We start from the raw sequence: 22,276 nt of genomic DNA, 5'->3' as shown, positions 1-22,276 counted from the left end.
TATCATATTGCATTCTACCTTTCCCAAGAAAATGTGCTCCTTCCATGAGGACAGTGGGGCAGCCTTCCCATGTCTGATAAACATTGTTTTGCTCTTCAGCATCCTGCCAATTTAAAGGTTCCCAACTTTCATATGGATTGTGTGTTTTTTTCAAAAATATGTCACTCAGACACCCCACAAAACCTTTCTGGATAATTATTTTGGTTCCTGCAAAAAAAAAAAATAGTCATTTATAAAACAAGCCATACCAAATGAAATAGAGATAGTAATGAATATATAATAAGTTATGAAATAGTAAATATTTTACCTACCCACCCACATCAGTATATTGGTCTCTCAGGGTACATGTAAATACAGACAGAGTAATGTAGATGATAAACAAGTACTGTGCTAAATTTGTGTGCAGGTAGGTACCCATAATAGTATTGCGGCAGCAGCCCACAAATCCCTGGTTTCCATCAGGATAAATTAGTTAATGCTGAACACCATTGCTGATTTAGGTAGGATACTTTTAGTACCCGAGCTAGCTCATTTAAAGCTATTATGAGGTATGCACCATTTTTTTTCAGAGGTCTGTTCCCTGAGCAAACCCAGACTCCAGTGCCTGGCCCAGGCATTAAGGGCAGCCTAGAAGAATGGAGCAGCAGCTGAGGGTATCATAGAGTGTAGTGCTTACAAGAGACTCCTCATGAAATCAGGTCTGTAAAAAGGTTTTACCTTTAAAAATACTAAAGAAGAAAGGGATGCAGTTACTGAAGGGGTAAAAAAATATCTCACAGAAGCCAGTGATGGTAAACCCAGCCTAATATCCTGCAATCTGGGTTTCATGAGTGGAAGAAGCAAAAATGCTACTCTCAATACATGAAACGGGGTAGCCATCACAAGTACATTCTCATTTGGTGTCTCAGAGATCCAGAAATACATGGTTGTTGGGCTATAACAAACCATGCCAGAATTTAAGGGACTGTATACAATCTTTTTCCCTGTTGAAGTCTACTCAGTAACAAAACCAGTTTTTACAGATGTTCCTTTCCAAAAAACTGCTTTTAAGTTTTTATTTTGAATACCTTGTTTCTTAATCTGCACAAGATATTAAGGCAGTTACCTTGGATGACTGAAGCAAGGCTAGAGAAATACACTTTTTTGTTTTCAGCGAACTGAAACAAAACCCCAAAAAGGAGCAGATTTTGTGTATACTAATTTCCTGGATGTGCTTGGGAGAGTTTGTTTTTGTTTCTGATCCTGGTTTACCACAGAAGGACACTTATGGGGTAGTCACAGATTCTGCCATGCTTTCCTACCCCATCCCCTTTCCGCTGCATTACTGATACCTAGAAGGAATAAGGCTCCACCCTTTGGAGACACAGGAACCCTTTTGTACGCTCCAGTTTTCCTGCTGCTCATTAAGCATAAGAGCCACATTAGGCTCAACTGCCAAGAAGTCCTCTGTAGCCATTGAGCAGGGAGGTGCATTGATTTTCTGTGCTATAATTAAATAAACCCTAATTTTAATTCTCAATACGATGACATAAAGAAAGCCATGGATTCTACTCCATATAGTTGGTAATTTGCTTCACGGTGCCCTAAGTTACAAGTCTTTACCTCTCATAATGCTGAAATTAAAGATCTTATAGCTATTGCAAGACTGATATATTCTGTCTCCTGCCCTGGTCAAGTGTGACTACTTGTTACACCTGAGTTTGGCCAGCCCTTTCCTTACCATGCCAACTGGATAAATCATCTTTGTAGTCTATGCTGTTATGCAGTGCTGCTGTACCCTGTTAAGTTGGTGCTGCTTTCCACTCACCATTACTTTGTCTTAATTAAAGTTTTAAGTGATTCAGTTCCTGTTTATTTATATTTTAAGTCCTTAGGAATCCTTATAATGTAAAATATATAATGCACTCATGTTTTATACATATGAAGATACCAGTGCATGAACCTGTACATGTATCTGTTACAAGCTATTAGTTATGAAAAAATGGTATAGGAAATAATACTTTTTTCTTGTTGCTGGTGAATTTAGCCAAACAGCATTTTCTATTGTTGAAAATGCAAATGTAATAACTTTTGTGCAAGTATATAGATCATATAAAACAAGCTTTGTGAAGTAGTAAATACATCGGAGGGTAGGACAAGGATTCAGAGCAACCTAGACAAATTGGAGGATTGGGCCAAAAGAAATCCCATGAAGTTCAATAAGAAGTGCAAAGTCCTGCACTTAGGACAGAACAATCCCATGCACCAGTACAGACTGGGACTGGCTGGCCCGGCAGAAAAGGACCTGGGGGTTACAGTGGACAATAAGATGAATATGAGCCAACAGTGTGCCCTTGTTGCAAAGAAGGCTAAGGGCATACTGGGCTGCATCGCTAGGGGTATTTCCAGCAGGTCAAGGGAAGAGATTATTCCCCTCTATTCAGCACTGGTGAGGTCACATCTGGAGTACCATGTCTAGTTTTGGGCCCCCAACCACAGAAAGGACATGGACAAATTGGAGAGAGTCCAAGGGAGGGCTACAAAAATGGTGAGGAGTCTGAGGCACATGACTTATGAAGACAGGCTGAGGAAACTGAGCTTATTTTGTCTGGAGAAGAGAAGACTAAGGGGGGATTTAATGACAACCTTCAACAACTTGAAGGAAGGTTAAACAGAGGATGGAGCTAGACTGTTCTCAGGAGTGAAAGATGACAGAATAAGAAGCAATGATCTCAAGATGCAGCAAGGGAAGTTTAGGTTAGATATTAGAAAAACGTTCTCACTAGAAGGGTTACCCAGAGAGGTTGTGGAATCTCCCTTCACACCCTTAAAACCCTTAGGAGAGGTTCAAAATCTTGGATTGACAAAACTTCGAGTGGGATGAGATAACTGGGGATGGCCCCACTTTGAGCAAGGGATTGAACTAGATGACCTCATGAAGTCCCTTCCAACCCTAATTTCCCATGATTCAACAAGTCTATCAGTTATGTCAATTATTATGCATTTAAGTGCTGTCCTCAGGGTCCTAGCAAGCTGTTAGTACATCCCTCAATGCTGCAAGGACTTAAATCAGCCCCACAACAGTGGATTTCAGGGATGTCACATGAATGTCACAAATTTACTCACCTGTATCCTTTCTTAGGATAATGTAATCCTCTGGAAGTCCTCCAACAAAAACACCTGTGTTTTCCCCAATAATGGTGTTGCCACTGGTAGCTAAGGAAGAACCTAAACAAGATTGTATATCACTTACTATGCATTTTTCCAGTAAATCCTCAATTTAATATATAGGCACTGAAGTACACATTAAACAAAGGATTCAGAAAATACTATGCAAAAGGAAGCAAACAAGCAATAACATGGATAGGAATGAAAATACTATAATGTTATGAAAATTAGTTGGTTACCTGTGTACTGCCCATCTACAATGATTTCTCCCAAATCCTGATTTCTTGTAGCAATGATGTGGTGCCAGCTGTTATCATTGTATTGTCTTCCACTATCATTAGCTGGAGTAACTGCCACTGCAGATCCCTTTCAAGAAATTATAACAGAAGGATACCTTGCTAGAATACTATGTAAGAAAAATGTACTCATTTAGGTATTCTTGAAAATTTAATTTCAGAAACATGGCAAATCATCCTGTAATAGATATAGATATAGATACAAGATTTGCAAAAGAATCTCTTCAGTCATGGTACAACTATGTATAAGACTTAATACCAGATACCTTCATCCATTTCCTTTTAATTCCAATTTTAAAATTAGCTTCCGTAAGGACCAAGGAAGGATCCCGTGTAGTTACTTCTAGCAGTTAATAAACCTAACCTAAATCTCAGATTTAAACACCCCTCTACAGCTCCACTAATGTCAGTGAGGTTATAGGGACAATTAGTGATGGCTTCATTTCATCCAGATTTTTTTAAGTTTTACTTCTATACCATTTCAAGAGGAAGCTATCAAATGATTGTGTAACAGACTGTTTGAAATGAGTTTCAAAATTTGTTTGAGGGCCCTGGTCCTATGTCGCAAACCAATATTACATTTTATATTAACTGGGATCATTGTTTCCCATGTTCTAGCTATATAACATTCTCTACAAATACATTTGTTGGGCAGCCTGGTAGAGGCTTGCTCTGTCATTTTCCTTGTTGCACCTGCTCTTTCAGAATAAGAGAGGATGTCATTCTTCAGGACAGTCAGTCCCATACCTTTCAGGAAGGCCAACAATTTAAAAGGAAAAACTGGAAGGTAAAAGTTTGAGACATTATGACTATGTAAGAGGTGCATGCAAAACTATATTTTAATATAATAACTTTTTCCTCAAACTGTATTAAAATAATTTGGGAACACAGAAAGCTTTGAATGAAAAGAAAATTGGGGTGAATTTAAAAAGCTGACTGCCTAATGAGTAGGCAAAATATTTCTAAAACTGTGAAGTCAGAGACAATTAACTGATCCATGTCACACTAAAAATAAAAGGAATTAAAAGCCACACATACACATTAATGCTGTAGGAATAGTAACTACATTATAGGGGCATTTGCTGAAGACTGATGTCTGACTGGCATTCAAGTCATCCAGTAATCACTAGGAGACACAGTCCAGGAGCTTTAATTACTCCTGATTTGCGGGGAGAAATGCTAGTTTCTCCAGGAACAAAAATCATCCTCAGTACAATTCACTTGCCAGGACAGAATATCCCTGTTTCCCAGGCAAAAATTTAACTGTGAAACATGATACTATGCAAGGGCAATAGCTCTTAATAGAGCAAAATAAGCTTTATAACATCTTATACTGATTGAGGACAAGTTTCAGTAGCCTAAATTTCCAACGTCTTCATTTAAAGAAACATTTGTTTTGTCTTAATAACACTACTACTTTATAAATGTAGTAACCAGTTCAGCACCGTGCAGTGGTAAATAAAAAACCAGCTCTGTAAGCCTCATTCACACCTCTGTTCTTACCTACTCTGTTTTGGTGACCGTATTATACTGAGGACACACTCCTTTTTTTTTTTTTTTTTTAATATAATAAAACTGTTAACACAATCCTGCCAAAAATGACTACTTCAGTTTTGATGCTGCATTAGCCTAAAGGAATAAAGTTGTCTCCATTCAAACTTCCTCAGAGGATTATTGGGAAACATACAGAACTGTAGTGTAATACGTGTTTTTATAGTTTATTTTTTAATTCTGTGCTGTCATTGTGCATCTTAGTTGTGAGAATACACATTATGTATCTACAGTTACAAAAAACGAGTAATTTCCCATAAGCATATACAGGATGTTATCCCACACAAATCCATGTACCTTTCTTAAAGGTACCTGCATCACAGTATGCAGGCATGGTTTGTATACCAGGATAATAACACAAATTCATATGCACTTACACGCTGACATCCATTTTTCCATATAGTCCTTTTATTGTCTTCTGTCCTATTTCAACATTTTAATATTTTACAAACACACATTTCATTATCGTAGTTTAATAATTAAAACCAGAACTGGTGTCATGCCCAATTAATGTGCCCTGGTAGCATGCCCATTAGTTTTTCCATTAGTGAATTCAACAATACTAATGGGATTACTAGCATGGGATGCTAATTGGGCGTGACATAAGAAACTGGCTTACTTCTTAGCATACCCTTGCTAATGATGAAATTAATGAGCATTTTATTAAATGCTGTCTCATCAAAGTGTACTTAGTTAGCGTTAAAATTATTACAAACGATGCCGCATTCTAAAGATCAGGTGTCTGAATAAGGGGTTCTTCATATTATGTTTGGCAGCATTCTATAGCATCAATAGCCTCATACATCAGAAACTCCTTTGTTTGTAAGCAGTTCAGTCTGGGACAATACAACTGCATTTGCCAACCTTTGATTAATTTTAGAGTTTGCGTTCCACTTAAGGTTTCTATGCTCCATCTTCACCAGAGTGAACTGAAGGGCTCTGTGATCATATCTAAGCATTCCTCTGTAAAACAAGCCACTTCACATTTGGGGAAAAAAAGTCAAATATACAGACTATGGCTGGATTAGTTATGTAAACAATTGCCAAGTTTTAATTTCCAGCTGTTCCCAATAGCCAAAAAATGTCTGTGTATGCCAGTGTTGTTGAAGTCTTAAACTGATGGGCTACCTCCACAACTTGCACTTAACTCCAAAATTTATATACTCAAAACTGCACTCAGCTACAGCTTAATCACAAAAGAGCCTACATCCCTGGTTGACTACTTTTCCTCCAGTAAATTTCTTTTCAGTGCCTAAATTTCTGACACTGGGTGTGTGCAGTCACCCAAGCCTTGACAGTGCTGAAGAGGCCAGGCACTTAGCTTGGTCCTGCCATACATAAGCTATGGGGCCCAAAGTTACAGGCAGTCTCAGAATATGTTTATCAGATCAGGCTATATACAAAGTACAGGCAGAGGAGGAAGTGACAGTGCCTCTTCTAATGAAATAATTTAGTGGCTAGTGTGTGGGAGACACAAGAACATACATGATGTCACACTGGATCAAACCACAGGCCCAGCTAGCCCAGTGCTCTGTATCTCAGAGTGGCATAAACAGGATGCTAATGGCATGTGTATTTGTGCTAGTCTTATCCAGAGTGCTTCGTCCCCTGCCCTTTCAGCATATAGAGGCCTAGGAAGTTGTAAATTACAGCCCTACCATCATGTTTCATACCCACGGATAAACTTACCTTGCATTAAACCTCCTTTGAGTCTGGTTAAGTTGTCAGCCTCTACACCACCTTATGGCAGAGAGTTCTATAAGTTAATGACATGCTATATAAAAAATAAAACTTCTTTTGATTAGTTTTAAACCTTCTTCCTAATCATTTCACTGCATGTACTCTAGTCCTAGTATTGAGAGAGGTAGTAAATAGCAAATCCCTGTTTATTTTCTTCACACTATACATTGTTTTATAGACCCTTATCATATCCCCTTCTATTCAGTTCTTTCCCATGTCCACAAAGAACATTTATCTCTCATCCACAGGAGATAGGGTGTTCTGGGGTAAGGTTCCCTCAATCTCTCCTTTAGAAGCTGTTCTGTTTTCTACTGAGGAGAGAGAATGTTTGAACCTATAGCCAGTAGGAATGAAGATGGGATAGCTAGAGGAACTGATGGTGGAGTCCAGATGGAAATTTGAAGACATAATGGAGATTTCATAGATTTCATAGACATTAGGGCTGGAAGGGACCTCGGGAGATCATCGAGTCCAGCCCCCTGCCCAAAGGGCAGGAAGTCAGCTGGGGTCATTCGATCCCAGCAAGATAAGCATCCAATTTACTCTTGAAGGTGTTCAATGTAGGTGCTTGAACCACCTCCGCTGGCAGACTGTTCCAGACCTTGGGGACTCGGACAGTAAAGAAATTCTTCCTTATGTCCAGCCTGAAACGGTCTTGCAGGAGTTTGTGACCGTTCGACCTCGTCATCCCTTGGGGCGCTCTGGTGAACAGACGTTCCCCCAGATCCTGGTGGTCACCCCTGATAAACTTGTAGGTGGCCATCAGATCACCCCTGAGCCTGCGCTTTTCCAGGCTAAAGAGTCCCGTGGCTCTCAGCCTGTCATCGTAAGATCTGTTTTCCTGACCTCTGATTATGCGCGTGGCTCTCCTCTGGACTCTCTCAAGCTTCTCCACATCCTTTTTGAATTGTGGAGCCCAAAACTGGACGCAGTACTCCAGCTGCGGCCTCACCAAGGCTGAGTACAAGGGGAGAATGATGTCCCGGGATTTGCTCGAGAAGCATCTATGGATGCACGCCAGCATTTTGGTCGCTTTACTAGCGGCAGCATCGCATTGCAGGCTCATGTTCATCTTGTGGTCCTTAACCAACATAGCACTGCCGAGCCTATAAGGATGCTGCAGGTTTTTCCTCCCAAGGTGAAGAACCTTGCATTTATCAGTGTTAAACAGCATGAGGTTCTCGTGTGCCCATTTGCTGAGCTTGTCCAGGTCAGCCTGGATCACCCGCCTATCTTCTGGCGTGGATGCTTTGCCCCAAAGTTTGGTGTCATCGGCGAACTTGGCCAGTCCACTCCTGACTCCAATGTCCACATCATTAATGAAGATGTTGAACAGTATGGGTCCCAGGACAGAGCCTTGAGGGACCCCACTGGTCACAGGGCACCACGATGAGTGACTGCCATCAATCACAACTTTCTGGGTCCGACCACGAAGCCAATTTCCCAGCCAGCGGATCGTGGTGGAGCCAAGACCACAACTGGGCAGTTTGACCAAGAGATGATCATGGGATACCAGATCAAAAGCTTTTTTGAAGTCAAGATATATGACATCAATCTCTTCTCCCTTGTCCAGGTGATAGGTCACCTGGTCATAGAAGGAAATGAGATTGGTCAAACAAGACCTACCCGCAACAAACCCGTGCTGGCTATCCCTTAGAATGTTAGCCTGGGCCAGTCCCTCAAGGATGGCCTCCTTAATAAACCTTTCTAGGATCTTCCCCAGGATAGAAGTCAGGCTAATGGGCCTGTAGTTAGCTGGATCCACTCTCCTCCCTTTCTTGAAGATCGGCACCACATTGGCCTTCTTCCAGTCTTCGGGCACTACACCAGAGTGCCAGGAGTTTTCAAAGATCCATGCCAGGGGCTGGGCTATGACGCTCGCCAGCTCCTTGAGTACCCTGGGGTGCAGATTGTCAGGGCCAGCTGACTTGAAGGTATCCAGCTTCTCAAGGTGTTCCTTCATGAGGTCAGCATTGATGGAGGGTAGGGGATCCCCCTCACCCAGATTTCCCTGTCCCATAGCAGGCATGGGCATCCCGTGTGACTGATGAAAGACTGACGCAAAGTACCTATTTAATAGGTTGGCTTTTTCCTGGGCGTCAGTTGTCAGTTGCCCCATCTGGTTTAGCAGGGGTCCAACATTGCCCTTGCTTTTCCTCTGGTTCCCCACATATCTGAAAAAGGACTTTTTGTTGTCCTTGATGCCTGAAGCTAGTTGGAGTTCAGTTGCAGCCTTGGCTTTCCTGGTTTGGTCCCTGCAGGACTGGACCAGCACAGAGTAATCCTCCTTGGAGGTGAATCCCATCCTCCATCCTTTGTAGGCTTTCCTTTTTAGCCACAGTAGGTCCGCTAGGTCTCTGGAGAGCTAGGGGGGCTGCTGTACCTTCTTGCTGCCTTTCCTCCATGTTGGAATAGATTTAGTTTGTGCACTGAGAGATGAAAGGAGGCTGTACTGACCATTCCAGATTTGAAGACCCCTGCCAAACAATAGGATTTGAAGGGCAGACTGCTTCAGAGAGTGACCTTTAGATGAATATGACCTTCATGACAGGGCAAAGAAAGGGAAACAGAGCTGAAGTGTAGGTTTGTTATTGGAGAAACAATGAGGCAAATGATTGGTAGATACAGAAAAAATGAGTGGCAACAACACCTGGGCCCCAGATGAGCAAAAGACAGCAGAGAAAGCCAGTCAACCAAACAAGGACTTTATGGAAGAGAGAGAGCAAAAAGAAGGTGTCAGGATGGATGTAGTCTTTTTGGACTTTAGGAAGACCTTTGACACTGTCTCTTACCCCATTATCATTAAAAAACTGGGAGACTGTGGCATTGATGCCTACACAGTCAGATGGGTCACAAATTAGCTAGAGGGCTGCACCCAGAGAGTGGTGGTGGACGGGTCATTTTCGTCTCGGAGGGATCTGGGCAGTGGAGTCCCCCAGGGCATGGTCCTCAGGCCCGCATTGTTCAACATCTTTATCAGTGACTTGGACGAGGGGGTGAAAAGCACCTTGTTCAAATTTGTGGACGACACTAAGATGGGGGGAGAGCTGGGCATGCTAGAAGGGAGGGACAGGTTACAACTACATCTGAACAGGTTACAGGGGTGGGTGGATGAGAACAGGATGGGATTCAATACTGAAAAGTGCAGGGTACTGCACCTAGGGAGAAAGAACCAGCAGCATACCTACAGGCTGGGGAACTCCCTTCTTGTCAGTGCAGAGACAGAAAGGAATCTCGGGGTCATTATTGATTCCAAGATGAACATGGGCCGCCAATGTGAAGTAAAGCTTCAGTAAGGCTTAGTCAGTAAGGCTAACTGCACCTTGTCATGCATCCACAGATGCATCACGAACAGGTCCAAGGAGGTGATCCTCCCCCTCTATGCGACACTGATCAGCATCCAGTTCTGGGCACCGCACTTCAGGAGGGATGTGGACAGCATGGAAAGGGTCCAAAGGAGGGCCACTCACATGATCGGGGGCAGCAGGGCAGGTCCTGTGAAGAACGACTATGGGACCCAAACCTGTTCAGCCTCCACAAGAGATGGCTGAGAGGGGATCTGGTGGCCATCTATAAACTTACCAGGGGAACCAGCAGGGAATGGGAGAGGTCCTGTTCTCCTGAGCACTACCTGGAGTAACTAGGAATAACAGCCACAAGTTGATTGAGAGTAGGTTTAGGCTAGACATCAGGAGGCACCACTTCACAGTAAGGGTGGCTAGGATCTGGAACCAACTTCCAAGGGAAGTGGTGCTCACTCCTACCTTGGGGGTCTTCAAAAGGAGGCTAGATAAATCACGTAGCTGGTGCTATTTGATCCCAGCTTTCATTCCTGCCCATGGCAGGGGGTCGGACTTACGATCTGCTCAGGTCTCTTCCAACCCTAATAACTATGAAACTAAGAACATGGGTGTGAGAGTGCTTGGGAGAGAGCCCCAGCCCCAATAAGACCCAGGAGCAGTGAAACGGGAGCTGCGGCGGCAATAAATTGCCGGCAGCTGAGGAGTGCGGGGCGTGCTGCAGGCAGTGCAGGCATGGCGGGGTCAGCTCAGCACGTGAGCCGCCAAGCGGGTGCAGCTACAGGTGTGAGTCCCCCGTGGGGCTCCAGGGCAGGAGCCTCACCTACCCCTCCCAGGTGTGCGGCGGTGCCGGCAGGCACAAAAGCCGCACCAGAACAGAGAGGAGGGGAACCGGAAGAGCCGGGACGGGAGCAGATCCCCGGCGGAAGCCCGGAGCAACGGAGGCACGCCGACACGCGCCCTGCACGCACATTCTGGGGAAAGGGTAAGGTCTCACAGGGGCAAGGCACCAGGGGCGACAAGCCCTGAAGTTATTCGAGCCAATTGTAAAGGCTGGAGGCACCTCACCCCAGCTGGAGGCTGCTCGGCCGGTAGCCTGGAGAAGTGGGCTATGGGCCTCGGCCACAGTGCGCTGGGGGCAGGAGGCGAAGCTGCCCCAGATGGGGGAAAAGACTCTAAGGGGGCAGACAGCCCACCCCGATAAGACGGACAAGGGGACTCCTGAAAGAGGAGAGCTGGACTTGAGGGAAGCCAGCAAACACAAGGACCTGGAGCCAGGGACCCCTGTGGTGGAACTGACTGTTTGGCTCGCGGTTGCTAACTCTGTATTTTGTATTAGAGGCATTGCCCCTCCCCGCTCACCAGAGGGGAGACTTGGAGGGCAACCCGGACTTGTACATGGAGGCCCGGGTGAGGGTGTAGGGGAGGAAGGAGCCCTCAAGGATCTCGGACTTGGAATGACTGGAGATCTCATTTTCGGACATGCACGCATCATAGAAAGACACTGAACCAGGGAACCATTGAAGTCATGGCAGGCGGATCTGACACATACATCACCGGAGTGAGTGCGCCCCAACTAGGAATTATTGGATGAACGTGCACAGACTACGGAACGTTTGGACTCGTTGACCGGCGCATTGACGATGGGATTATCTGCACAAAGAAAGAACAACTAGAAAGAAGGTCTACGATTACAAGGAAGGTACAAACTTTTGTGATTCATAAAATAATCATCTGGCTGTTATCAGAGTGGATCCCAAGAAAAGAAGGGTGAGCTGTGTCTGCCAAAAGCAATGTGGACCTGACACTGAAAAGAAACATCATGAGAATGGGGGGGAAAAATTCCATTGATTTTTCTTGTCCTTAATGTCAGGATAAAAGACAATGCCAGATTCCCACTAGAATGGATAAAGGACAACTATATGAGTGGGGAGCCTCAGGTATTTTTGCCTGGGTCTCCTTTAGACCCTAGGAAAGGACAGCAAAGATATGACAAATAAACTAAGATTGACAGTTGGTTCATAGGTTATTGCCATGAAGAACACTGTAGATGCTTTTCCACTGGGAAAAGCAATTCTTCCTGGCAGATGGACTCTACCCAGGAGTCTGACAATGTACTGCTAGTTTTCTCAAATTGTGGCTGACACGACTGATGAAAACTTTCTATTAAAAAAATGAGGCCGGAAGAGGAGGGTGCAATGTGAAGAGAAATAAAACATCTGGTTATAATACACAGGAAGAGAAAAATAAGTGAATGAGGACTCAGCATGGGGGAAGATATGCCAACCTATAGGAGGATAGACAGTAAAGGAAAGAAATACTGGCATTGAAGAAAGCAGCTGTCAGTCACTCACTCAGTCAGATGATACAGTTACTGAAAGAACTGTATCTAATTTGGGTAGGAAATTGGATGAGGTCAGTGAAAAAGAACTGAAATGCTTGCACATTAATGCAAGGAGCCTGATTAACAAAACAGAGGAACTAGAACTACTGGAGCAGGACATGAAACTGGATGTTACAGGAATAACAATGATGACTGGAATACAGGTACTGAAAGGAAGACAAGGAATGACAGAAATAATGGACAAGACAGTGGAGTAGTATCATTAGCATTAGTATGCTAGCATTAGTATGCTAATGATGTGATTGACTAAAGAAATAAAAAGGGATAACACATATAGAACTGAACCTGTTTGAGTAAAAAACTCACCACACTGAAGGAAGGATAGTAGGAGGTTCTACTTGGGTGACATTAGGGTTTTGCTACAGAAGACCCCCACATAGGATTTAGATATGGATAGGAAATCTCTTCAGTATTAATCAGTGAAATAACTACTACTGATTATCATGGCAAATTAATTTAGAAGATATAGATTATTATTATTATTATTATTATTATTATTATTAAACAATTGTACAAATAATAGTATGGTCCACTTATTCCTGGATATGACAGGCAACAGATATTATTTAACCACATAGTCACTGAACTGTAAGACAAGGTGGTTTTTCTATATTTGAGTTTGATCATCAGTGGGCATGTCTACATGTGTATTTACTACACAGTACATTACTGAGCAGTAAGCGTTTTTTAGGCCATCATCTATATGTGCAGCCATTAAAGCACAGCAGCACTGCATGTGGACTGACCTGAGACTAAAGTTATCCCCAGGTCAGTCCACACATACAGTTTTACTGTGCAGTAAGGTGTCTACACATGCGTTACTGCACAGTAACTAATCAACTTGATACCAAGTTTACACCCAAATAGGCTTAAGTTGCCCCAAATAGTTGTTCCTGCACAGTACAGGTGTGCATGTGTAGGCATGCACCTGTTCTTCACAGTACAGTTACTGCGCAGTAACCGAAATTACTGTGCAGTAAATGTGCATGTGTAGATGCACCTACTGAAGACATAAAGAAAAATTTTCAAAGAAAATAAGCACAAATGATTAACTTAGTTGACTAAATTTACAACAAATTGATACACAAACAATATAAGTTGATAGCCACTTTTTTTATTTGAAATTTTGAGAAATTTAGGAATTAGCGGGTTGAAGAGGTTGAGGACTCAAATATGGACAACACTTGCATTATTAAAGTAAAAATTATGGAAATGGAAATTGCCACATCAGAGGAAAAAGCAAAATTGCAAATATTTTAATATGCTCAAATATCCATCCCAGAATTCTAAAAGAACTGGCACATGAAGCCATAACTGCAGTATTATGTATTTTTCATAAAACCATCAAGCAGGCATGGTACTGTTTGACTGAAGAACAGGAAATGCAGACACTTTATTTAAAATAAATGGGGAGAAAATTTACCAGGGGAACCACAGACCAATTTGTCTGATTTAAACAGTTTGCAGGGTTTTAGAAGAACATTTGATTTAAAAACAAAGAAACAAAACAAAACTTAAATCATGAATGACATGGAGGTAAATGGAAAATAAAATACATCACAGTTTACTATAGCTAGATCACACAAACTAACTTGATGTCATTCTTTGCTAAAATAACTAATTTTAGAGACAAGGATGAGTGATAGGTCTAAACTGTCACTTTGGGAAAGCAATTGATACTTCACCACATGGGAAAATAATAGTTAAAATAGTGTAAATAAGGATTAGTTTGAGTACTGAAGGGTGGATAAGAAACTGGTTGTATTGAAAGAAGAACTGATAAACTGGGAAGAGGTTATGGTGGAGCTTTTCAAGGACTGGTTTGCCAATCCTTTTCAATATTTTCATTAATGAACTTGGCACAAATAGTAAGAATGCTCTAATAAAATATGTTGATGACAAAGATGGGAATACACAGAAGGCCTGGAATATCATACAGGCAGAAACGTATGTCCTTGAGGTTCGAAGTAATATAAATCAGATGAAATTCAATTGCCAAGTGGATAATCAACCACTTGAGAGCTACTAACAAAAATTTCTGCTATAAACCAGAAGTTCATCATTTGGAAATTACAGAAGATGAGAAAGAACTACTTATATCACGTCAATAACAGAAGAAGTCTGAGTCACTGATGTAATATGGCTGTGAAAAAAGGCAAATGCAATGCTAGGATGCTTCAGGTGAAATATTTTAAGCAGAAATATGGGAGTTGTTTGAGCAACTAATGCTGTCATACAAGACACTGCTGTGACCTCATCTGGAATAGAGCGCACAGTCTGGTCATTCATGTTCAAGAAAGATGCAGGGAAGGATAACTAAAATCATTACAAGAATGAAGGGCCCACTACATGAGATGAGACTAAAAGAGCATGGTCTATTTAGCCTAGCAAAATGAAACTATTTAAAGGACACTCTTGGCGCATCTACACAAGCATTTAATGTGGCACCAGTTTATTCATGAGTAAATTACTTGTGAGTAAACAGTGTCAGGCAAGCATCTACATGTGCAGGGAAGCAGGAGATTCCCTGCCAATCTACTCCTACTTTCTGGGGCCCATTGCAGGGCCCCAGACACCACCAGAGGAAGTTCCAGGCTCGGGATGCAGCTGGCAGCCCTCTTCAAAAGTCAGCCCCACTCACTGCTACCTAACCAGCCACTTCCAGGCCAGAAGCAGCAATCCCAGTGCAGGGATAGCATGTGGCAGCATTCTCCACCCTGCCTGTGCCTCCTCATACTATGGCTGATCTAGCCGCGCCCGCCACATGGGGCACAGGTAGCGACAACCTGTTTCCCACACTCTGGATGGCTGCTGCACCCATCATGCTGGCATGCCATGCTGTCCACTGCCTAACCAAAGGCCATCTCACCCCTTCCAGCTCCCCTACATGCAGCAACCATCTGCCAGCCTGCTTTGTGCCATCCCTAGAGTGGCTGCTGCTCACCTGCCACCTCTACCCTGTCCACCTGGCTGGACCCTGCCAGGGACACTGAAGACAGGCTCTGGAAAGCCATAGTCAGGGCTTCTGTCACCCTCCTGGGCCTCCATCCTCACTGTCTCTGGGCTTGCCAGTCCCACTTCAACCACTGCCTGGGCCAGACCCATGCCCTGGTGAAGTGTGCCTTCAGCTGCCTCAAGGGACACTGGCACACCCTCATCAGTTTGCCAAGGACAACTTCCCCCAGGTCATCATCACAGCCTATGTGCTGCATAATATCTGCAAGGCCCGGGAGGAGCTCTTCCACCAGGCCTGGGTGGAGGTGTGATGGACAGAGGATACCTAATAGCAGGAGCACCACCTGCAGCAGCAGCAGCACCCCCCTCCCCCCTGACCAACCAAGGCCCTAGAAGAGCTGAGCACCCACTAGTGGGGGCCAGGGCACCAGGTGCAGCAAGTGCTGGCTGACCACTTCCTCCAGCACTCCCCACTCTAGCCCACTGGCACCACTGCCCACGGGCCCCCCACCCCCAGTACCATGCTCACTACAGACACATTTCACAAGAACAGTTTTTATTCCCCTCACAGGCTCAAACAGTTTTTATTCCCCTCACAGAACCAAAAAGGTTCCCCGTCCCCACTCTCTTCCCAAAAACAGAGACCCCCACAACAACCAGAGCCCATCTACCACCCACCCAAGGCACCAACATTAAAACACCTTCTTCCCCATGAAAACTTTATTCAGTGTCCTTTGTGTGCCTTTCCAGAATGGGGGGCCATGGGGTGGGGATGCCCAGAGGGCATAGCCTTGGGACAGGCAACCAGCACTCCAGCCTCTGGCCACTGCCCCATAAGTGCAAACAGCATCATGAGTGTGGTGGGTGGGGGCTTGATGGCAGCTGGTGCTCCCCTGGCACAGGTAGCTCCCCCTCCAGCAGCTGGTGTCCAGAGCCAGCAGGGCTGACACGTGGTCCTGTCCTCACAGCAGACAGTTCTGATTCTGTGCCCACATGGATGCATGGTGAGCAGTGAGGGAGGCCTGAGCAGCACTAGACCCAGGCCCAGGGGCTCCCACCTGCTGGAAGAAGCACAGAACCTCCTCCCAGGCCCAGGCAGAGGCCTGCTGCTGGGTGGCGGGTGGCTACCAGGGGGCAGGCATGGCTAGGGTTGGGGGTTGGGCAGCAAGCAGCACAAAGGCAGCAGGCCAGGCGGCTGGGCAGCATACCAGGCAGTGCCAGACAGCAGCACCAGGGTACAAGCAGGTTAAGGCAGCTGCCCTGCAGCCTGCGCAGGGGGACACAGGGGCCTGAATTGGCCTCAGACTCTCTGCTGGTGTGCCCCAGGGCTCTGAATGCCTGCAGGCTTTTAAAGCCTGAGACAGAGGCTGCAATAGAGGCAGCCCAGCCCTGGGGCAGGAGATGCTCCCAGTCCAGAGCCCTTGGGCTAGTCTCAGGCCAGCCCCCTAGTGGCAGGGCTGACCTAGGAGCAAACTTGCTACTGGGTTGCATCTTCACATGCATAACTGTGCAGTAACTAATCACACATAAATTTGCTACTCCCATTTGCATTTTTAAATGCAGTAAATGTACACATATGTACGTGCATGTGCTTACTGCATAGTAAACTACACTACTGTTCAGTTAAGCATCTTGTATAAACACACACTCTAGCCACAAGAACAAATAAGTGTATACTGGTCATGAATTAATTTCAGTTGGAAGTTGGAAAAAAAGTTTTTAACTATCAAAGGAGTACAGTTCCGAAACAGCTTTCCAACAGAAATTAAGAGTAAATTTATCACGATGTATCTTATTATAAAATAGAGATTATAAGATGCTTTCACCTATAACAGCAGAAAACTGGATGATAATCTAGGGGGACCATTCCATTCATATGTTCCCATTGTTAAAACAGTCATCTTGGGTAGGGGCAGTTTTCAGTCCCTACTCCAATAAACACTTAAGTGAAACAAAGAGAAATTGAGAGAATACCTGATAGCCTAATATTTATGCATTATTTTGGGAAGCAGAAGATGTAGGATCAAGTTGTAGATGGGAATCAGAAGATATGGGATCATGTGCTCCAAGGCTATTGGATAAAAGGGCAATATCACCACAAGAGAAAGTCAGCTAAATCGGCCTTATATTCCAGAAAAGTATTTATCACTGTGACTTCTACGTACTTATCTGTCCTCGAGTCCCTGAGAAAAGCAAGACTTAAGCTATAAGCCTTTCCTTGGCATTTCCTAATGACTAGCTTAGCCAGCTCCCCATAGATTCTTATTCAGTAAGGCCATTGACAGATGTTCACTTAAAGGCATGATGGGATCTGAGCCGCATTTCCAACAGTCATACCTCCTGCCATGCCACACCTCCCCCTGCACTAGCAAGTAGCAAATCAGGTGCCTGGTATGCTCCAGAGTGTTCCCAAGGCTGGGAGCACCAATCATCTGATCAGTTCAAATCACATGTTCAATTTAAGGCATGTTGGGACCCAGGCACAAAGTTATTACTCCTATTTTGTGAAATAAATTTGTGGCTCATTCCCTGTTTCATTGCAACATTGACTGAATGAACGCGTGTCTGGATTATTACCTAAGATGTGAATAACTGGTTAATCACCTCTTAAGTATAACGTTTGCCAGGGGCCTAAGAATCCTAGCCCAACTTTCGGCTGTGGATTTTATTAGATGGCAAGACAAGGCACCTAGAAGTTAGGCATTTCAACTCAATGTTGTAGCAACAGGTCACAAGATCTGAATTTATACAGTAGTAAACACAATAAAAACCCACAGCACTTTACCAAGAGAGGTAGTGCATTAGTTCAACCTAGCTCTGCAGCTTCTGTATAAACCACATGCTTCAACATGGCTTTTTGAGTGCCTTTATCTAAAGCCGATTCAATCAGCTAATAGATAAAAGCTCCAGGAAAGCCCTTCTGAAGCACCCAATCTATACAGACGTTGGGCAAGCCTGATCAAACTAATATGATCCCTCTTCTGGGAGGGCACTGGGCTCAGAGCAGGGGTGCATGAAGTTTATAGCACTGTGGGGGTTTTTTGGGTTGGTTGGGGTGGCGGATCACATCTGTAAGCAGCCAGTATGGGTCAAATCCTAACTGAAACCTCTGGGTACTACTGTAAGCAAAATCTATGAAAGTCACAGTAAGATTAGCCTGAAAGCCTCCTGAATCCAAGGTAATATTTCCATTGGCTTTAGTGATCTTTGGATCTGACCCAAGGATGAAATCCTGGCAAAATTTCTATTTACTTCAAAAAGATAGCTTTTTGTTCCCAGTTCTTTTAAAAAGTGAATTAATGCAGTCACTTAGCTCATGTATTACATCTTTTTTCAATTAACAGTGATTTGTTTGCATGACACCATTGTCACATAGGTATCATACAAAACTATAGCTACTTTAAGAATAAAAATGTATTAAAAGATGCACACAAATGTAAACATTTTCTGGACTCCTGGAACCAATTTCAATTTTATTTCTAACAAAATACTGGGAGAATATTTCTCCACTTTGGCATTAGCAGTGAATCTCGTGTGTGTGTGTGTGTGTGTGTGTGTGTATGTGTGTGTGTGTGTGTGTGTGTGTGTGTTCATCTACAGCAGTAGTTCTTAACCTTTTTAGACTCGAGGCACTGCTGCTTTGATTTCAGGTATCCCTGTAAAATACTAGCTTTTAGTTTTCACTCATTTTCTGATACGGAAAAATAGAGCAGTTTTTCTATTGTAAAAAACTCAGAAAGATCACAACAGGTCAAAATGTTTTTGAAATGATGGATTCCAATTTCAAATCACTTGGTTTATCTTATGAATCATGTTTGTATACCTAAGAGTGCTAACACTGCATGGCACCCACATCACCCTTGAAAGAATCTCAAGGCACCACGGCTGCCATTGCACCCTGGCTGAGCATCAATAGCCTACAGTTTGTCTTATCATGCAACACTAATTCACTCCAAATTCCCATAATAGTATTTGAGAGTTCTGTATATAAGGGAATGGAAGAACTGCCGAATAAAAGTTTGATCTTTCCCCAGCTTAGCAGCCTGATCCTATTTTAAAAACTTTGGAAGTTATTTGAAATAAATCATTCTTAATTTTTGCCTTAGTCATAATATCGGCTTCAATTTTGTAACATTAAGTTAGTGGCTATTTTCCCTACTTCAGTGAGGAAATACTCATTGACTCCACTGAGGAAAGGATTAAGACTTGAAAATAAATAATGAAAATTAATTTAGTAGAAGAGTATATGATTGTTATTAATGGAAAAGGTAGACTTCTTCACACTTTTTTAAGTCTATAAACTAAGTAGTATAAGCAAGAATAAGACTGAAAAAAACATACAGCATTTCTATCTCAAAGATGTTTACACTTGCAAACACATAACTGACAGTGTTAGAAAAGGTTTCACAGTTTCAATATTTCTTTCCTAAAGCTCTCCAATTACTTAGGCTTTTGAAGAACCCTAATTAATCTGAATCAATACCAAAAAAAAGGGGAGGGGTGAAAGAACCATGAGCTTATACCATTAAATGTACAAAATACCTTGAGTTCCATACAAAGTATCTGTATCTGCTATTTCATATTTGATCTTGGTATTTACTATACCTGTGGATCAAAAAGAAAATAAGGACGTCCATCCCGCAACTGAAGCGCGATGTATTCCTCTTGATTCCCAGGCGATGCAGAGAAAAGAATCAGGCCATCAGCTTCCTTGGTTCTAAAGCTCACTGTAATACCTAATTGGAGAAATAGGCATATATGTAATACTGATTATAGATTTGTGAAGATAATGCAGTCTAATTGGAAACTGAAAGGTATCTCAACAAGAAAACACAGCAGATCAAAGTCCTAGTGTGGAATCTGGATAACTGAAAGCACATTTCAGTCATTAGGGGTTAGATCCCACTACTTTTTTCCAGTTTGTGTAGAAGCTTATTTCATGAAAATCTCCTCTGAAAATCAATGGCACAAGCTGTACAGTAAAGGATTACTCATGCAGAACACACTTGTAAAGTCTGACTTTATGTAGTTAAGGGATGTCTTCCTTAAGGAAATGTAATTGAAAAATGTGACAGTCTGTTGTAAGTGAACAAGAACAGATTAGAACCCAAATTAGAGGAGGTCTAATGCTAGCTGTACAACTGACTCAGTGGGCACATCTACACGTGTTATTAATTTGACGTAGTCTTACTATGCAGTAAAAATACTGCACAAGCAAGCCTACTCAGGAGCATGTCTACATGTGTTTCTTCTTGGGAGCAGATTTTCTCCCAATGGGAGCAGCCTGGCACAGGGACCAGGCTAGCCTGGGGACTGGCAAGTGACATGGGGTGGTCCCAGTGGGCACAGGACAAGGAGAACTCTGCTGGCTGCAGTGGTAGCTGTCTCCTGGCCCTATGCACATGGAGATAGGACCTGATGTACATGGGGCTAGGAGAGAGCTGCCATTGCAGCAAGCAGAATGCTCCTGGCCCTCTGCTCATCCAGACGTAAGCCCCCTGCTGGACAAGACTTCCCTGCCTGGCAGGGGGTTGCTGGGAACTGTCTGGGGTGTGGGACAGCTGGGGGTGAGCCTCCTGCTGGTGAGGTGGGGCCACAGGACTCCCCAGCAGCTGCCCTTCTTGGCATAGAGCCAGCTACTCTGGGAGCAAGTGGGGACTGAGAATCCAGCCCTTGCCTATCCCCTGGAGCAGCTCTACACCACACTGAGCTGTGTGCTCCATGTAGCACACAGGGGCTAGGAATCCAGCCCTCACCTGTCCCCCAGAACAGCCAGCTCCATGGGTGCCAGGACTCCTGTGAGCAGACTCCTGGGAGCCAGGATAGGGGGCAGATAGCTCCTCAGTCCTGGAGCTAATGCGCTCCCAGCTCCTGGGGCAAGCCAAGCAGAACCAGGACCAGGGAAAGAGCTCTCTATCCCCTATGGCCCCCTGCTGACTATGGCGGCCAGGAGCAAATTTGCTCCTGGCCAGAGTCTACATGTGTGTTAGTCTACTATTTGTATTTACAGGTAGTTGCTAACTGCATGGTAGACTAATTTACTGTACAGTAAATGTAAGTAAATGTAGACAATGATCCTTTAATGTGCAGTAGACTAAGATACTGTGCAGGAAAGCATCTCATGTAGACACACCCAGTGTGTGGCTTTCAACTTTAGCCTTAATGTTATTCCCATTTTCAGATAAGAATGATATTTACCAACTAAACACAGGGAGTTGTTGTGCATACTGATAGATTCATGGTTCCTAAAAGATGTATAATTCTATTTAGGGTTTTAAAAAGAGTATGGAAGAAGAACTTGCATTTCCTAAAGTTTTAACAAATATTGAAAATACTTTTAGAGATAATTTAAAGAACCTATAACTTTATTTTAAACATAAGAACATCTTAGATTGCTCTCTACTCATCCTTCGTCTCAGTTTCTGCAAATAAAATATCATAAACATATTGCATAAAAATAAAATGTATTTTATTTTATGAACTTTTAATTCCAAATGAAGTATCAAGGCAATGAGCTACTTCAGTGGTTTGATACATATTGGAATACATATATGGAAAGGCAGCTGGCACCTGAGTGTTGCGCCTCAAAACCTGGTGTACACTTGACCTGCGGGCCTGGGTCGGCATGACTGGCTTGGCACAGAAGGGATAGATGACAGGACAGGTGGGGACTAGCGGCGAGTCGGAGTCAGGCGGCTTGAAGCGTATTGGTTATATGAAAAATTTATTGTACTTACGCTACCGATGGTCGCAGCGTAGGCAGGATAGCTGACTTGTTCAGTTACAGTGCATAAAACAGAACAATCTAAAGGGGTCTGTTGGTTCACGGGGTTCCTGAGCCGAGCCCTTGCTTTCTAACCCGGAGGCTAGGTGCGGCTGCCCGA

General features: G+C 43.6%; 1 protein-coding gene across 1 annotated transcript in view; it reads right to left on the bottom strand.

Moving 5' to 3' along the window:
- The window catches only part of USH2A (usherin), a 653,616-nt gene that overhangs the window by 403,926 nt on the left and 227,414 nt on the right, over window positions 1–22,276 (bottom strand). Inside the window, exons 21-24 of the mRNA XM_090031530.1 lie at window positions 19,998–20,128; window positions 3,387–3,513; window positions 3,106–3,207; window positions 19–207 (exon numbers count right to left, since the gene is read on the bottom strand). Of these exons, the coding sequence (XP_089887656.1) occupies window positions 19–207; window positions 3,106–3,207; window positions 3,387–3,513; window positions 19,998–20,128 (549 nt within the window). The remainder of the gene's footprint in view (window positions 1–18; window positions 208–3,105; window positions 3,208–3,386; window positions 3,514–19,997; window positions 20,129–22,276) is intronic.

Source organism: Crocodylus siamensis, chromosome 1 (genome assembly GCF_052110815.1).
Source record: "Crocodylus siamensis isolate JL-2025a chromosome 1, ASM5211081v1, whole genome shotgun sequence".
Classification (NCBI taxonomy): Eukaryota; Metazoa; Chordata; order Crocodylia; family Crocodylidae; genus Crocodylus; species Crocodylus siamensis.
This window is presented reverse-complemented; position numbering and strand designations above follow the sequence as displayed.